The following is a 16,988-nucleotide window of genomic DNA, read 5'->3' on the forward strand; positions in this document are numbered from 1 at the left end:
TTCAAATCACTCTCCTTTAAATCACACTGGGACACGCAGTGTTATACGAGACGGATATACAAACCGGCAAGCTTTAACTGCTTAACATTAGCACAGGGAAGATATAGCTCTTCGAATTACAGTGGAACACGCACTGAATTAATAGCTATAAATAAGGCTTTAATACATCGATCAAGGAACACGCTTGATCTGACCGCGCTGTGAGGAGATTATTCCTCGCAGGGTATTTCAATTTATGCAGTTTAAGTTCGTTCAGTTCTCTGGCTGACTGATATACGTATAACGTTAGCTATTTAATGACACTGGAACACGCAATGACATCAATTCGGCTATAAACGAGGCATTCTAGAAATTAAGGAACACGCTTAATTCTTACCTTATCGTATAGTGTGAGATCTCAGATCTTAAAGGTCCCATGGCATGAAATTTTCATTTTATGAGGTATTTCAACATTAATATGAGTTCCCCTAGCCTGAATATTGTACCCAAGTGGATAGAAATGTTGATCGGTGTAAAACCGAGTTCTGGCTCTCTTTCTCTGCCTTTGAGAAAATGACAGGCCAGACGAGCCAATCCTGAAGTCTCCTGCTTTGACGTCCAAGCAGGAACGGTTACCTCCCTTTCCCCCGCCCAGAGAATCTGGCACGCCCATGCAAACGCTATATTATTGTCCTGGAGAGATCATTACTTGTGAACGAGTGAATGCTGGCAGTTTCTCAGTGTTTGGATGTACAAATGAAAACAGAAGTCTTTCTTCAGTTCCTTCTGATCTGTGATCATTGATTTCTTATGTGTAGCTAATTATTTATTATTCATGCAATTATTTATTATACCCGACAGAAAGGTGTTTTCTATCTTGTGAGTCAGTGTTTTTGTACGTCCTCGTCGCGTCTATCTGTTCTAAAATGTGTATACAGTCGGGAGTTTCTGCTTCACATCGGCAGAGCCACATCTTTAGAGATAAACTTCACACACGCCGAAGCTCGGCCTTCAACATCCCCGACCCCCAGTACTGCATCTGGCCCACAGCGGAGGCACCAAACGCGGCGTGAGATTAAGCAGAAGGGGGGTAAGCGTGAGGGTATCCGGCTAGGCTAGCCAGCTTTCCCCACAATAAACTGGATTACATTCGATTACAGCTGTTGTGTCTTTGTTTGCGCTGTGTAACGTTACTCTATGCGCGTCACTGACGCTATTCATATGATTGGAACATATCTAGAAATAATGCTATACTCAACACTTACTAACTCGTTCATCTCGCTGTAATGGTACTTTGCATGTGTTACAAAGTTGGTAGAATAATGATGAAGACGGACTCTGGTGTGACTGGGACTCGTGTTTATTCAGAACTCTCAGATACAAACACAATAAACTCGCGCTGACTGACAGCGCTCTCATAACTCAGTAGTTACTATAAATAACTTTGTTAGCAATCGCTCCGTCTCCATGATGTCCGGTTCGCGAACGAATCATTCTTTTGAATCGGTTCTTTTTAGTGAACTGAACCAGTTCACCAAATCGGACTGAATCGTAAACGGTTCGCGTCTCGAGTCAGCGCTGATCCATAATTTACTAAAGTTACTAACTTTCTGACATGAGTGACAGCCAGGGGCGTAACTACAGACAGTGCAGGCAGTGCAGCCGCACTGGGGCCCGTGCGGCCGGTGGGGCCCGTGACGAACGCGGGCCCAGCCCACATCGCAAGCGGGGCCCTGGCGATGAAGTGTCAGTGTGACAGGATGCGCCAATACATTGGGTTCGCGGGGGCTCGAGCACCCTCGGGAAAAAAGGCTAAATATTCTCCATTCATTTTAACCAATAATAAAAACGATTGCAGCTTTCAGACACGACTTTCATCTCCTTGTATAGTTAATTTGAGGCCGTTTTTATTGCGTTATTTTAATGACAAATGCGAGGGCATTAACGCGCATCCATATTACGAATCTCTCCGCTCTCTAGCAGAAAATCGACGTGCGCTCTCAAATGTCTCATGGCTCTGCTCTTGCTCGCATATTACGTGTGCGTGCTCAAACTGTGTTCTGTGCACTCGTGAATCTATTGCTCTTTCTCTAGAATTTTCTTCTATCCTGGATTTAATGTTGCCAGAAACTTTAGACCACCAGATTTTTCACGATTGACTGATAAAATAAATAACACAGTAGGTAAGCTACCTATATAAATTATACGGACTTCACCTTTGCTTCCTTTGAAATCTGATTTTGTTGATGATTTTGCTCAGCGAAAGGCTCGTCGGACGCAACTCAAATAGGTGACAGTACAGTACAGTACAGATGCTTTTTTAAAGGATTTGGCGTATCTTATTAGCTGCCATGCCCCCATTTAAAAGGATGTTCTTGTTTTAGGGCTGTTTCATTGTGTATATATGTGTGTATGATTTTAAATTGTGTGTGTGTGTGTTTAAGTTTATTTAACACAAAGTAATACACAGCTGTACAAATTTCCTGTCAGGGATGACACAATAAAGTTACTTATAAAGCTAGCCAGATTTTGGGACATCATTTGGGACTTATTTGGTGTTAATAAGTTTTTCGGACCTCTTTTGTCTCATTTAGTCTCTTGCCTCTCGTAGAGGAATGCAGTTACTGCGTTTCCTGGGGTTACTGTGTTAAAAATACCAAAAAGGTTGCGGTAATTTCAAAACCATAGTGCTGATTTGGTACATCTGGCTTCTGCGGCCAGGCGCAAACAGCACAGCCACTGTAGCGTGTGTTGGAGAGAGGTGTACGCAAAGAGAACTGTTCAACTAAATATAAGAAACTGATAAGTGTTGGTCTAAATGAAGTACGTTAGGCACACAAATTTGCATATATTCCCTTCTAGAGCGCAGTGTGTGTGTGTGTTTGTATGTGCTTCATAAATGTGCAGACCAGGGGGCCCGTCGTAATAACCTGCACTGGGGCCCATCATTACTAAGTTACGCCACTGGTGACAGCCCCTCCGACTAGAAATAATCTAATAACCTGAAGTATATTCTAGTAACTACAACAGTTCACCCTGAACTGAGACATGCTGAGAGAACTGATGAGAAGTGAACACAGGTCCATCGTCTCTGGCAGACTCGTGCCTGCTCGTGCCTCGTTAAACCACACCCCCTCCGCTCATTTAAAATGCAAAGATGTCAGCCAATCACAACAGTGGGCGTTTTTACTGAAGTCTCACAGCAGACACGCCTCTTGTAACAGGGCCTTCAGCCACAGGGCAAACAGTAGTATAGAAAAAATGCCTTTTATTTCTAAATTATGACATTTTATGATGTAAAAATCATACTAACAATATAAGTACACCTCAGGAAACACTATAAAATAATAGAAAAATGCCATGCCATGGGACCTTTAAATTACTTTAATGCAGTTTTAGAACAGGGACAGACTTGGGTTACACAGCGTTCCTCATTCATTCAACACAGCTTTCAAATAGGCGCGCGCGCAGCTTGCGTCAGGAGCGCGCGCACACACAGACAGACGCGTCTAGCGGTCTGATCTCTCAAAATGTAATTCAAAGATAAAATCTCGATTTATATGCTTATAATTTAGGTTAAACTGCCCCGCGTTCTCCACCAAAATACTGTAGCGACTATGAGTCAGATAAAATAATAACTCAACGGGGAACTGAATTAAAATGAAAGACTCGAATGACACTATATATTATAAATAATTCAGAATTAATGTTTACCCCTTTACTTATTCGTCTGCCGATATGTAAGAACTTAAAGGGGGCTCCGTTAAAGGGAAACATGTATATTTAGCTCAAATGAATGAATTTAATGAATTCATAGGGAATTTTGAGAGTCTATTTTACAGCCGAGCAAATGACTCTTCTAGCGTTCATTTGAACGGGCCGTAAATATCAACTCTGCAGCGGATATTAATATCCGAACAATAGTGAAACACTATTTAACAGCCAGGTAACTTAGATCGGCAGTTCAAGACATTAAATTGATAAGCACATAACACAAGAACAGTTATCTTTGAATACAAACGGAACTTTATTGATTAATCTAACACATCAAACTAATATCTAACATAAACACACACACTCGCACATTCACACGTTGCAGAAAGGAAGAAGGTGAGGAAAGAATAAGTTCTAAGAGAGAGAAATTATGAAATCCTAAGCAATCTATGCATTTATGAAACATGACCTGAAGAAACCATTGATCAGTAATTTAACCTCCTATCGTTTCTTAGGCAGGGTTATTACATTTGATCTAATGCACCAGTTCAGCTTGGAATCAAGAGGCGTTACTTGCGTTTGTGTGTCGCGTGTCGTCTGACAAAGGGGGATTCCCTTTTCCTGGCTGTACAGGGATTTTCCCGGATCTTTGATTCGCTGAAGGTCTGGTCGACGTCTGGGGAAGCCAATCGCGTGGGGTGTTGGCGGCTGGATGGAAGTCTTGTGGGCGTTGTTTGAAGTTGGAGCGCGCTGTTAGAAACTCGTTGTTGAGAGACTTTTGCGGCGAAACTTAACAGAACCCGAGACTTAACGGAAATAAAATAAACTTTAAGTAAAAGAAAGCAAAGTGAGAGAAAAGCAGATGGCCTGAATGAAATCGTTGTTAACCCATTTTCTCTGTATTGGTCTGTCACGATCGTCTCCTGGGAGCTCCGTTCAGAACTCACTCTGGTCAAAACTGCTAGGATTTAGCTCATCTCTGAACTGCGAACAGGCCGCGAACCAGCTCGAACCGAACTGGAACCGAATTTGAGCTGAACTCTGCACTGCTTCTGGTCTGAACTGTACAGAACTGTAGACAGTAGACAGCAGACTGCACTTTTCGTTCGTGTTCTGAGATTAAACTCAAACATTTGCCCATCCCCTGGATGGGTTCTGGCCAATTAGGCTTCAGGGGTGACTGTGTCTCCACCCCTCCCACAAAATTGGGTTATCTATAGAATTTAGTTTCCTGCTCTTAAGCAGAGAGTAAATTTAGACCTAATTTCTTACTATAAGGACATGATCAATTCTATAAAGATTTCATTCAGCTCATCTGTTGGATTATATCCATACGAACACACCGGTATCAAACACAATGCTTTTTCATCCACTCATTCAATAGTTACATAATTGCATGAATTGTGAGTAATATACATGCCTAATAGTCTAACTAATGTGTATTAGTTGTAAACACACTAACAAGCTACGTCGAAGGCTATTTGAAATGAAAAAGTCCAATAATCCGTGATTTGCTGCACTCCATATGTGACAGTTTCTGTGAGCTTACTTGGAGTTTTTAGCTGTGTCGTGGAGTTCATTTACCGGTCATTGCAAAGACAGAGGTCTGGTTGTTTCTTTGTCTTGTGACAACCACGAGCCCTTTGTCCTCTTTTAACTGAGTTTGGTGGCGAGTCCATAGGAAGTCAGAACTAGTAGCTCCGGGGCAGAGTCAAGCCCCCATCTCCCTCGTGATGATGATGATTTCCTGTAGCTGAATTGTGCTTTGTGAACGGGGATGTTCATTTGATCGAATCATTGGAAGATTCGTTAACTATGTCTGCACCCATAATTGCTACACCATGTTCATCTTAAGCCCTATTCAGACGGGATTAGTTTTACAAGGGTAGATGGAGTAATGTAATTTTAGAGGACGTCTGTAATATCAATGGCCAATTCACACAGGATAAGAAATCTCAATAAAACTAGCAGAAGTGGGAGGGGTGACTCGATTTACATACCACCATCACCTCTCTGTTGTCATGTGCATATTAAGCAGAGGTGTAAAGTCCAGGGGTCAGAAAGTAAAAGTCCTGCCATATTTTTATTCCACTCATGAACTCAGTCAGCTGATTTCACTAATTAATTCCACCTCCTGGTTGAAAAACTGTGCTATTAGCAAATCCAGGTGTTCGGAACAAAATACAGAGCAGCACTTTTTATCTTATGAACCTGGACTTTCCACCTCTGTTCAAATTTCGAAGTCTCTGCTGCCCTCTGGTGGACAACTTCAGACTCTGACAATCACAAGATCTCAGCAGAGGAGGATTAAACAACTCCACAAACAGCATTACCAGCTTCACACATTACTAACCAGACTGACTTTATTTCTGTCAGACATCTACAGAAGCTCTTGTTGAGAATTAACAGGTTTAGATGCTGATGGTTTATTGAAAATAAAAAGTCACCATTATGGTGATTAGTGTTGGCTTTAGTTGGGCACCCAGAATGCATTGCGGCACGAAGTATATCACCGTTGATGAGATTCATATGCAGAGTCTTTATGTCCATGTGTCTAAAACTCACAGCAGTATAATAGTGTTTATAAACAGGAGTGCAAAAATCATTTACATAATTTTTTTTAATCATTCAGTTTATCTGGTTAAAACTGTTGGATATCATGCTGTAGAGTCACATGGTTATAATTGTAAGAGTGGACTCCTGTAGATGGTTCAATCTGCAGAGTTGCCAGAAGACTAAAGAAACGTTATCAGAAAGATGGAAGAAAACTGTAAATTTCTCGAGAGTGAGAGAGTGAGAGTGAGAGTGAGAGTGAGAGTGAGAGTGAGAGTGAGAGTGAGGAAGAGAGCAAAGAAGAGAAGCCCAGATGACTTCAAGAGCCAGAGGAAAAAGAGAGAGCCACAGTTCCAATCCTCTTTTATCTATTCCTTGACCATGTGACTGAAACCAAATGTATTCTTTTAAACTGACCAATCAGACCAAACTTCCCCCACTGTAAATGTGGCACCTCATGTGGCCTTTTGTCTTCCAGGTCCTTCTGATAAGCAAATGTGTTGACAACAGTAAAGCAAATTTCTTTGTTGGATTTCAAATATCTTTGATTATTTTCAATCCCTTCATAATCAATGCTTTTCATGACATAAACAAACAATACCATTACATGATGATTACATCTGTATCATCAACAAGTAGCCAAAATCATCTCATCATGTTTTCTCTTGTGGTTCTCACCATAGCAAACACAGCTACAGCAACCAGAGAAAATATGATGTTAAAATGTCAAGGGTCAAGAGCACAACTAAAGCAAACACTGGTCACCATAATGGTAACTGTATTATTTTCAATAAATCATCAACATCTAATCCTCTGTTAATTCTCAATAAGAGCTTCTGTAGTCGTCTGACAGAAATAAAGTCAGTCTGGTTAATAATGTGTGAAGCTGGTAATGCTGTTTGTGGAGTTGTTTAATCCTCCTCTGCTGAGATCTTGTGATTGTCAGTGTCTCAAGTTGTCCACCACAGGTCAGCAGAGACTTTGAAATGTGAACAGAGGTGGAAATTCCCGGTTCAGAAGATAAAAAGTGCTGCTCTGTATTTTGTTCCAAACACCTGGATTTGCTAATAGCACAGTTTTTCAGCCAGGAGGTAGAATTAATTAGTGAAATCAGCTGACTGAGTTCATGAGTGGAATAAAAATATGGCAGGACTTTTACTTTCGGAACCCTGGACTATACACCTCTGATGAACAGATAGTATTTATTATATAAATTAAACTATAAATTATATAAATCACACACTGCACCTTTTAATTAAATGAATTAAAACCATGTGCTTCAAAGTAACAATTTCTTCTGGAGTCAAATCATAGAAATATCAGAAATATCCTCCATCATCACTCATTTCATATTGTATTGAAATGCATTTACTTTGGTGGAAGTTTCTTCTAGATATTGAAGTGATTTGTGTCTCTCGCTCTGTTTTCTCAGGTGCGTGTGGAGTTTAAGGAGACTGCAGATGTTTGCAGCTTTGCCAGTAAGAAAGGCAAATACAGAACAACAGTAAACGTTGACAAAGGCTCCAGCACAGCAGTTTCATACCTGATTATTCCCATGACTCTGGGATATCATGACATTGAGGTCAAAGCTTCAGCAAATGATTCTCACTACACTGATGGAGTGAGAAAGACCCTGAAGGTGGTGGTACGTCTGATGGGAATTCTGTCACTTTTTATTTGATTTGGTCATTTGTTAATGTAATAATCAATAGTCAGTCAGTCTCTCTCTCTCTCTCTCTCTGTCTCTCTCTCTCTCTCAGTCTGAGGGTGTGCTGATTAAATCACATCGAAATGTGGAGCTCAATCCTGCTAAGAACGGTGAAATTTACTGTCAACCACACAATAATATTTTACTTCAATTCTAAACGTTACACACATTACACTTCCAGCCAATTATGAAAAAAAAACTTCTATGAATGTCATTATAGTTCCAGCCAATCAAGAGATCAGAATGAACTCCTACTCTTACAAAATCTGATCAGCACATGACTCACGACTCTTCCTTCATCTTCCTGTTCTTCTGTATCTCATCTCAAACGGATCAGGGGAGACGCCTATAGTTTTTAGAGCTGAAATACCAGCTGATCGGATTCCAGACACACCTGCTCACACAGACATCAGAATTACTGGTAAGCAAAAATATGTTTTCATGAATGTGTAATTGTTTTTTTTTGTTTAACCCCTTTGCAGTCAAGGATCGCAGACGGCCCCAGATTACTGTCGTTCAACATTCACTGCATGTTAAAACATCACACTCTAACTTGCTCTGGAAAAACTTGATATAATTATAAAGATTAAAGCCTCCAGCTTCGTTATTTGACCACTGTTTATGTTTTGCAGTGACATTAATTTCTTAATTTATGTCAGGAGTGCAAAATAACCGATCTGTAATGAACAATATTTTGAATGAAATATCAACAAGAATCAAAAGCCAGTCACGTCTTCTCTGTTTTATTTGTGGTCACATACACAGGGGTGCGGGAAGTGTGTGGTTTCACAGGATTGCAAATGTAATGCAAATTTGTGTTAATTTACATTTATTCATTTGCAGCATTTAGTAATTTATTTGTAATGAACACTTTAAGTGGCCCATTAAAAAGTATTATTTATGTGTTGAATTATGTTTTTAAAACATACATGAGGTCATATTGTGAACTTTGGGGTGTGCATAGAAGGAATGCATGGAGCGGTATTAGGAGATTTCCTCCAGAGTGGAGAGCGCCTTTCTGAAGATCCCGTTCATTTCCAAAGCTCATCCGCTCAACCCAAAATGCCCTTTGTGACACATGCTGGCTCGAATATAGGCCTATCTGAAATAAGTAGCTAGGGCTGCCCCCAACTAATTTGTTTTGTTTCTTTTTTCTAGAAGTTGTTCATTTAGGCCGTTGATCACGCGGCGCCAGCACCTCCATGTCATTGTCTGTTATACACTCACCTAAAGGATCATTAGGAACACCTGTTCAATTTCTCATTAATGCAATTATCTAATCAACCAATCACATGGCAGTTGCTTCAATGCATTTAGGGGTGTGGTCCTGGTCAAGACAATCTCCTGAACTCCAAACTGAATGTCAGAATGGGAAAGAAAGGTGATTTAAGCAATGTTGAGCGTGGCATGGTTGTTGGTGCCAGACGGGCCGGTCTGAGTATTTCACAATCTGCTCAGTTACTGGGATTTTCACGCACAACCATTTCTAGGGTTTACAAAGAATGGTGTGAAAAGGGAAAAACATCCAGTATGCGGCAGTCCTGTGGGCGAAAATGCCTTGTTGATGCTAGAGGTCAGAGGAGAATGGGCCGACTGATTCAAGCTGATAGAAGAGCAAAAAGGGAAAAACATCCAGTATGCGGCAGTCCTGTGGGCGAAAATGCCTTGTTGATGCTAGAGGTCAGAGGAGAATGGGCCGACTGATTCAAGCTGATAGAAGAGCAACTTTGACTGAAATAACCACTCGTTACAACCGAGGTGTGCAGCAAAGCATTTGTGAAGCCACAACACGCAGAACCTTGAGGCGGATGGGCTACAACAGCAGAAGACCCCACCGGGTACCACTCATCTCCACTACAAATAGGAAAAAGAGGCTACAATTTGCACGAGCTCACCAAAATTGGACAGTTGAAGACTGAAAAAATGTTGCCTGGTCTGATGAGTCTCGATTTATGTTGAGACATTCAGATGGTAGATTCAGAATTTGGCGTACACAGAATGAGAACATGGATCCGTCATGCCTTGTTACCACTGTGCAGGCTGGTGGTGGTGGTGTAATGGTGTGGGGGATGTTTTCTTGGCACACTTTAGGCCCCTTAGTGCCAATTAGGCATCATTTAAATGCCATGGCCTACCTGAGCATTGTTTCTGACCATGTCCATCCCTTTATGCCCACCATGTCCCCATCCTCTGATGGCTACTTCCAGCAGGATAATGCACCATGTCACAAAGCTCCAATCATTTCAAATTGGTTTCTTGAACATGACAATGAGTTCACTGAACTAAAATGGCCCCCACAGTCACCAGATCTCAACCCAATAGAGCATCTTTGGGATGTGGTGGAATGGGAGCTTCGTGCCCTGGATGTGCATCTCACAAATCTCCATCAACTGCAAGATGCTATCCTATCAATATGGGCCAACATTTCTAAAGAATGCTTTCAGCACCTTGTTGAATCAATGCCACGTAGAATTAAGGCAGTTCTCAAGGCGAAAGGGGGTCAAACACAGTATTAGTATGGTGTTCCTAATAATCCTTTAGGTGAGTGTAGTTGCTTATTATTTACTAGAGCAAGGCAATTGGTTGATAAAAAGTTGATTAAAATTAAGATACAATTTATTTAAAACGAAATTCACTTTAAAGAAAGGCTTTCAACCAATGAAGTGGTCAAAATAATTTCTGACCCCCATGTCTTCTGACATATTTTGCATCTTATGTGTCCTGTTCACTTATCAAAATCAAGGTAAATTAAATTTAAAAATAGGTTAACATTATAATATTTAAACAAAAACAAAAATCTGTGTTTTAATGGCTATAGTATTGTAGGCTACAGTACAGAGAAATTTCATGTGGGAGCAGGATTTGAGCGTTGTTTTGCAGGTGAGCTGTTCCCTCACATGCTCTGGTAAGGTAGGCTGTTTTTTTTCGGGAATTTGATTTCCTGTCGCTGTGCAGGCTCTTTTATTGTATAGGACGGTGTTTTATTTGAAGGTTTAATGTAGGCCATAGTCCATTGCATTACGATTGCAAGAAGCATCAACAATGTCAAAACTGTGATGTGCAGTCAAGTGTCCCGTGTGTATGCTGTTTAAACGAGTGTTCTCACCGATATGCTTGTTGTGCTTCGTGTTTTATAGACTCGATATTGTTTCTAATTCAAATGTGGTGAGTCCTTCAACCAATCAGACCACAAGAGGCGTGATAAACGAGCATCGATCCATCGCTTCTCTGTCCGTCATCGTGTTAAACCCGCCAATAGCGCACCAGATAGATAAGCCAGTCTGTGATTGGTTCCCGCAAAAGTGTAACAGAAGCAGTAGAAATGAATGTACAGGTTTCCAGACTGAGTTGCAGGGCGAAATCAAATCGGCGGCAGATCAGGCTGGGCTCATTTGCTGTACAGTTGTCAATCATTTTACGTGACACAATGTGACCATAATCCTGCCCCTTCTGGTCACGCTGTTCAGTGCACTTCCTCATCTCATCTCTCCAAGATAAACATTGCCAACATGTGAACCAAGAAGCAATAAATGCATGATTACGATGGCATAGGGTTTGTGTGTGTTTTGCATGCGATTTGGTGTATTTTCATATGAATAAAGAATTTTTCCAGTAACATGCTAAACAGTTGTAGCGATTAGCTCCATATAAAATGGTAAATGTAAAATTTTAACATCATTGAACATCACTGAAACCCACATTATATCGCGATAGGAAGTAAATACAAACACTCGCTGGCTGTTTAAAGGGAGTTTGGAGTTGAAGTGTAATATTAATCTTTTATATTGTGTTATGCATCTTAATGCTAACTGTAGCTCTAATGCACCTGTCACACCAGGAGCTATATTATATTTCACATAAGGGTACCAAAAGCATGCTTTCTCTTGTTTGTCTGTTTGCTAAAAAGACTTTATAGATAGTAGATAGTAGTTTTTAATGCAAAATGGGATGAATGGGTTGATGGGCAATCCAGATTCTGAATGGGTTATAATGGCTGAATTCTAAAACATAAGAAGGATAATGAGGATCAAGTCATTCATGACAGATGTGTGAAAAGTTAATTGAATGAAACCAATAGACTATGAATTAAGCAGTTGAAATATTAGTTAGTAGACTGCAAGTATGTGTTTTATAGATAAGATGCTATCAAAATAACATAATGATAGCATCTCATCTTAGCATTTGTTAAAAACTCACATGACATCGTCTTACAATATGCTTCATAAAATGCATAATTTTAGAAATTTCATCCTAAAATTTGAAATGAAGCATGACCACACTTGTGGCTTCACTTTAGTTGTGGTTATAAGTTGTTATACTACATTCACAGAATATTTTTAAAAATATATTATTAATATTTTTTATTTTTGTTTACATTTGAGCCTATATATCTCCATATTAATAACTGAATTGTTATTGAAAAGATTGAAAAGAATTGTAAACTCTTAAGCGTAGGCTTTCTAGATATATGATACTTATTTGTACAACCCCAAATCAGAAAAAGTTGGGACAGTATGGAAAACGCAAAAAAAAAAAAAGTGATTTCTAAATTTACTTTGACTTGTATTTCATTGCAGACAATATGAACACAAAATATTTCATGTTTTGTATGGTCAACTTCATGTAATTTGCAAATATGCATCCTTTCCTGTCATTCAGACCTGCAACACATTTAAAAAAAAGTTGGGACAGTAAAGCATTTACCACTTTGTAATGTTGACATTCCTTTTCACAACACTTAAAAGACATTTAGGGACTGAAGACACCAAGTGATGAAGTGTTTCAGGTGTAATTTTGTCCCATTCTTCCTGCAAACAAGTCTTAAGGTGGGCAACAGTACGGGGTCTTCGTTGTCGCATTTTGCGCTTCAAAATGCGCCACACATTCTCTATTGGAGACAGGTCGGGACTGCAGGCAGGCCAGTCAAGTACCCGTACCCTCTTCCTCTGCAGCCAGGACTTTGTAATATGTGCAGAATGTGGTTTTGCATTGTCTTGTTGAAATATGCATGGACGTCCCTGGAAAAGATGTCTTCTTGAAGGCAGCATATTATGCTCCAAAATCTCTATGTACTTTTCAGCATTAATGGTGCCTTCACAGAAGTGCAAGTTACCTTTGCCAAGGGCACTGACACAACCCCATACCATGACAGACCCTGGCTTTTGGACTTGTTGCTGGTAACAGTCTGGATGATCCTTTTCTTCTTTGGTCCGGAGCACACAGCGTCCATTCCTCCCAAAAAATACCTGAAATACTCATTCATCTGACCACAGTACACGTTTCCACTGTGTGATGGTCCATCCCAGATGCCTCCGAGCCCAGAGAAGTCGACGGCGCTTCTGGACACTGTTAACATAGGGCTTCCTTTTGGCACAGTACAGTTTTAACTGGCATTTGTGGATGTAACTACGTATTGTGGTACTTGACAAAGGTTTGCCAAAGTAGTCCTGAGCCCATGTGGTGATATCGCTTATAGATGAATGACGATTCTGGATGCAGTGCCGCCTGAGGGATCGGAGATCACGGTTGTTCAGCTTAGGCTTGCGCCCTTGTCCTTTACGCACTGAAATTCCTCCAGATTCCTTGAATCTTTTAATTATGTTACGCACTGTTGAATGTGAAATATCCAAATCTCTTCATTTCTTTCTTTTCGGAACATTGTTTTTAAACATTTCAATAATTTTCTCACGTATTTGTTGGCAAACTGGCGATCCTCGGCCCATCTTTGCTCCTAAAGGATTAGACCTTTCTTGGATGCTGCTTTTGTACCAAATCATAATTACAATCACCTGTTGACATCACCTGTTTCAAATCACATCATTATTTTACCTCATTACTAGCCCTAAATTGCTCTTGTCCCAACTTTTTTTTAAAGGTCCCATGGCATGAAATTTTCATTTTATGAGGTATTTCAACATTAATATGAGTTCCCCTAGCCTGAATATTGTCCCCAAGTGGATAGAAATGTTGATCGGTGTAAAACCGAGTTCTGGCTGTCTCTCTCTGCCTTTGAGAAAATGACAGGCCAGACTAGCCAATCCTGAAGCCTCCTGGTTTGACGTCCAAGCAGGAACTGTTTCCTCCCTTTCCTCCGCCCAGAGAATCTGGCACGCCCATGCAAACACTCGAGATCATTAACGTTACTTGTGAACGAGTGAACTGGCAGTTTCTCAGTGTTTGGATGTACAAATGAAAACAGAAGTCTTTCTTCAGTTCCTTCTGATCTGTGATCATTGATTTCTGATGTGTAGCTAATTATTTATTATTCGTGCACACGCTGCGGCTTCTCTCTCTCCCGACAGAACGGTGTTTTCGTGTTTTCTATCTTGTGAGTCAGTGTTTTGTACGTCCTCGTCGCGTCTATCTGTTCTAAAATGTGCATACAGTCTTTTCTGTTTAACATCAGCAGTAACATCTTTAGAGATAAACCTCACACACGCCGAAGCTCGGCCTTCAACATCCCCGACCCCCAGTACTGCATCTGGCCCACAGCGGAGGCACCAAACGCGGCGTGAGATTAAGCAGAAGGGGGGTAAGCGTGAGAGTATCTGGGCTAGGCTAGCCAGCTTTCCCCACAATAAACTGGATTACATTCGATTACTGCTGTTGTGTCTTTGTTTGCGCTGTGTAAGTTACTCAATGCGCATCACTGACGCTATTCATATGATTGGAACATATCTAGAAATAATGCTTTAATCAAACTTACTAACTCGTTCATCTCGCTGTAATGGTACATTGCATGTGTTACAAAGTTGGTAGAATAATGATGAAGAGGACTCGGTGTGACTGGGACTCGTGTTTATTCAGAACTCTCAGATACAAACACAATAAACTCGCGCTGACAGACAGCGCTCTCATAACTCAGTAGTTACTATAAATAACTTTGTTAGCAATCGCTCCGTCTCCGTGATGTCCTGTTCGCGAACGAATCATTCTTTTGAATCGGTTCTTTTTAGTGAACCGAACCAGTTCACCAAATCGGACTGAATCGTTCTAAACGGTTCGCGTCTCGAGTCAGCGCTGATCCATAATTTACTAACTTTCTGACATGAGTGACAGCCCCTCTGACTAGAAATAAACTAATAACCTGAAGTATATGCTAGTAACTACAACAGTTCACTGAACTGAGACATGCTGAGAGAACTGATGTGAAGTGAACACAGGTCCATCTGTCTCTGGCAGACTCGTGCCTGCTCGTGCCTCGTTAAACCACGCCCCCTCCGCTCATTTAAAATGCAAAGATGTCAGCCAATCACAACAGTGGGCGTTTTTCCTGAAGTCTCACAGCAGACACGCCTCTTGAAGCAGGGCATTCAGCCACAGGGCAAACAGCAGTATAGAAAAAATGCCTTTTATTTCTAAATTATGACATTTTATGATGTAAAAATCATACTAACAATATAAGTACACCTCAGGAAACACTATAAAATAATAGAAAAATGCCATGCCATGGGACCTTTAAATGTGTTGCAGGTCTGAATGACAGGAAAGGATGCATATTTACAAATGACATGAAGTTGACCAGACAAAACATGAAATATTTTGTGTTCATATTGTCTGCAATGAAATACAAGTCAAAGTAAATTTAGAAATCACTTCTTTTTTTTTATTATTTGCGTTTTCCATACTGTCCCAACTTTTTCTGATTTGGGGTTGTATATTCAGAAAGACTTGCGAGCAGCAGCCCTTTTATTTGGGGTATGTCAAAATGCCCCACTTGCCAAAATGGGGGTGACAGGAAAGGGGTTAATGAGAGAAGTGTTTACAATCATCTGTTCCTCCATCTCCAGGGGGGTATTCCAGAAAGCAGGTTATGTGACATACCCGGGTATGTTTTAGAGTAAGTAAGTGGATAACCAGTGGTTTCACGAGTTCACGCTTACAAATGATCGAATTGAGTAAAATAAGCCTGTTTGGTTTATGTGTATATAGGTAGTTTACATGATAAAAGTAACCTTAAAGTTAAGATAAGCCTCTAATTTTAATAATTTAAACGGGCCTTTGAAGTTTGGGCAAAAACTTCTGGCAGTGTTGTGTTTTTGTGCATTTTATAAGCTGGTAGTGCTGTTTGTGGAGTTGTTTAATCCTCCTCTGCTGAGATCTTCAGAGATTATGGCCCTGCCCACACAAAGCCAGAGCCCTATCCAATCTTTTTTTTTTTTTTTGGCTGCCTTTAAAATCCACTGACCCTGTTAAAAACTTGTGTAGTTTTAGCACTTGATTTTAAAAAATGTTGTAGATGAACCACAATGCATTGTAGATTGTGATCAAAACCACTTTCTGGACAGCTGATTTAATACACACAAATTCTCAATGAATTACAGGATTCCACTTAAAAACCTCTTGCTTGCCACAAATCGATGCTCACGTGACTCTTATTTAAGACATTAGTTTCTCATTTCCTTCTCTTGTAATCTCTATTAGCACGCTTTACTGTGAGAATGTTTGTAAAGCAGTGCATTACCATTGACCAGATCCCTTAGCATTAACATTTTGAATTACCCTTTGGTCTTTTAAAAATTCTGTAAATGAAGAAAACATTTTGTTAACATAACCCGTAATAAAAGATGTAATTTACAGCTGGTAAGTACAATCTGATCTTAAACTTAGAGTTTTAAACTGTCCAGATACAAAACCAATGTTACATACAAAATATTCCTTCATAACAAATACAATAAAGACTGAATTCTCAGACTGCGTTTCCTCTTTCCTCCTTCCAGATGGAGAGATCTCTCAGACCGTCGAGCAGGCCATCAGTGGAAACTTCTTGGGTGATCTCATTTTCCAGCTGTTGTTAAAAGCAGGTGTTTATCACTCATTCAAAATCATCACTTAATTAATCACTTAATTATCTCATTAAATGTACCACTGCTTCAGAGTTATTTTAGCTCTATGTAGCGACGGACCAAATGTACCCTGAGCAGAGTTAATTCAGAGTAGATTTTGCTGTGTGGATACATTCATCAACAGAAAACTGATCATTGTTATACAGCTCAACCGGGCTAGTCTTATTGTTTGAATCGCTTGTTTAGTG

The 16,988-nt window shown here is 40.2% G+C and overlaps 1 protein-coding gene across 1 annotated transcript in view; it reads left to right on the top strand.

Moving 5' to 3' along the window:
• Positions 1 to 16,988, top strand: part of LOC307122949 (complement C3-like) — a 104,205-nt gene that overhangs the window by 57,730 nt on the left and 29,487 nt on the right. The window contains exons 22-25 of the mRNA XM_079811293.1: positions 7,679 to 7,891; positions 8,007 to 8,064; positions 8,292 to 8,375; positions 16,675 to 16,758. Coding sequence (XP_079667419.1) covers positions 7,679 to 7,891; positions 8,007 to 8,064; positions 8,292 to 8,375; positions 16,675 to 16,758 — 439 coding nt within the window. The remainder of the gene's footprint in view (positions 1 to 7,678; positions 7,892 to 8,006; positions 8,065 to 8,291; positions 8,376 to 16,674; positions 16,759 to 16,988) is intronic.

This window comes from Gobio gobio (genome assembly GCF_949357685.1).
Source record: "Gobio gobio genome assembly, chromosome: 3".
Classification (NCBI taxonomy): domain Eukaryota; kingdom Metazoa; phylum Chordata; class Actinopteri; order Cypriniformes; family Gobionidae; genus Gobio; species Gobio gobio.